The sequence below is a fragment of the Juglans microcarpa x Juglans regia genome, chromosome 1D (genome assembly GCF_004785595.1).
Source record: "Juglans microcarpa x Juglans regia isolate MS1-56 chromosome 1D, Jm3101_v1.0, whole genome shotgun sequence".
NCBI lineage: Eukaryota > Viridiplantae > Streptophyta > Magnoliopsida > Fagales > Juglandaceae > Juglans > Juglans microcarpa x Juglans regia.
The window spans coordinates 16,884,563-16,886,632 of NC_054594.1; the positions used below are offsets into that span (position 1 = coordinate 16,884,563).

The 2,070-nt window shown below is 39.9% G+C and overlaps 1 protein-coding gene across 1 annotated transcript; it reads right to left on the reverse strand.

Annotated features, from left to right (window-relative positions):
• Window positions 1-927: 927 nt before the first annotated feature.
• LOC121235618 (pentatricopeptide repeat-containing protein At2g17210-like) lies at window positions 928-1,783 on the reverse strand. The gene is made up of 3 exons (XM_041131993.1): window positions 1,671-1,783; window positions 1,377-1,620; window positions 928-1,020 (listed from the first exon to the last, which is right to left on the reverse strand). Exons 1-3 carry the CDS (start codon window positions 1,781-1,783, stop codon window positions 928-930), a joined length of 450 nt encoding a protein of 149 aa, XP_040987927.1.
• Window positions 1,784-2,070: the final 287 nt, after the last annotated feature.

Below are 2,070 nucleotides of genomic sequence, written 5' to 3' on the forward strand. Positions count from 1 at the left end.
ATAAAATCGAGAAGATGTAGGATGGCTTTTGGCCGTGCGCGGGCGAGTCTCTTGCCGTGCGATTCGCTTGCTCAGCGTCTCACGTGGTGCAATGGTTTCCCACGGTTGCTGACCTCCTTGTATGAGCGGGACGCTCTCACGGTAACGGCATGCTGCTGCGGCTGAGGCCGAGACGGACACGATGGCGCACAGAGAGGCGTTGAGCCTAGGTGAAGGAAGCTAACGGTGGCGTCGGTTTTACGTGCGTGGAGATGGAAGTTGACGTCGAACTAGGAGGGGCTGCACGATGGTGAACTCTGGAGGCTGGTGGCAGCGACGGCACAGGGTAGTTTCGAAGGTCTAGGGTGTAAGTGTGAAAATATATGGGTGCTAAGAAAACCCTAGAGAAAGAAAAGAGATAGACGTGCACCGTGTAGTGCCGTGCGTGGGAGAAAAAAAAACAGAAAAGAAAAAGAAAAAGAAAAAAATAAAATAAAAGAATAACAATTAAAGTCTAACGATAAAATTATTCATTAAAGCAAAACGTAAATTTAAAAACAAACATTAAATAATAACACCAAAGCACATCAAAATAAATTTCACAATTTAAAAATTATAAAATAAATCCAACGAAAAAAATTCGATAAATTTTTAAAACAAGAACAATAATATTTAAATTAATTATATAAAAAAAATCTTCCACATAAAATAAATAAATACGCTAAAAAAAATACGGGATATTACATAACATCTTAAAAAAAAGGGTCTAAAAATGACATGAACACATTAACAAATATTCTGTTCAAATAGTCATTGCATTCTAAGACACATAAATATACAATGTTACCTGCCATACTTCTGGAGATGAATTCTAGAATAACCCTAAAATGTCAGTGTCACACATAAGAATAATGTTTTGATAATGATGTGGCACTGAACAAGATATTCCTAAAGTAGGATACCAAATATTGAAATTGGACGAAGATCAGCCAGATGCCTACTCAGTGCTTTGCATAGGAACACCATCAGATGTTGGGCCACCTGAGATTACAAACATTACAGGAGACCAGTATGTAGAGATATTAGAACCAACTAACAACAATGATTTATCAGCCAGCAGAAAATCACACAAGAAAAAACAATGAAAGAAAGAAACAACAATGACTTCTTTTTTCATTCACATAATTCCTCAATCAATAACTTGGAATAAGTCATTGACCAAACTACCACATGTTGTAAAAAATCTCCCTAGCAGTGACCAATCTACCACATTTTACATACACATCCAACATGGCGTTTTGCAAGTTTGGGCTCCAAGAAATTTTTTTCTTTTGTATGTATTCATGGATACTTTTCCCCATACTTAATTCGCCTTTCAGTGAGCACGCCGAAAGTACCGCAATCATGGTAACCTCATTTGGCTCAATATCACTCAACAGCATCAGATTGAACAATTCCAAAGCCTCATCCGAGCAATTATGCACCACATACCTATCAATTCTTGAGGTCCAAGTAACAACATCCTTCACCAGAGTTTCATCGAAAAATTTACGTGCAAAATCCAAACACCCGCGCTCAGCATAGAAATGGACCAATCCATTTTGTACTATCAAATCCGAACTAAAACCCATCTCACAAATCCTGCAGTGAATTGATTCCCCCTTTGAAATTGCACAAAACTGCTCGCACACCTTGAGCGCAAAACAAAGCTCCGGCAGTCCATTTCGACGCGTTCTCTTACCATACGACGATAAAACCAAAAACCCACAGTGGGAATTTTAGCTTTACCGTTGCCTCTGATCATCGTATTCCATATGTAAGTATTGGGCTTTTCGATTTGAGAAAAAAGCTCATGGGCATTAATTAACGTCACCGATGTCAGCAAGAGCACAAAAGGCTACGACTCGGCTCACAGGGTATGTGTGAGTAATGAGGCCATTGTCGGCATGCGGGCTTGAATTTGCTTCAGTTGGAGCATGGTCGTGCATGACTCCATGATTAGCAGAGTAGGGTTGGTGATGATAACATTGGTGGCTGAGTTCCATTTGGGTCTCTGGTGGAGGTTGAAGAGAATGGCCTGAGAAAGTGGAG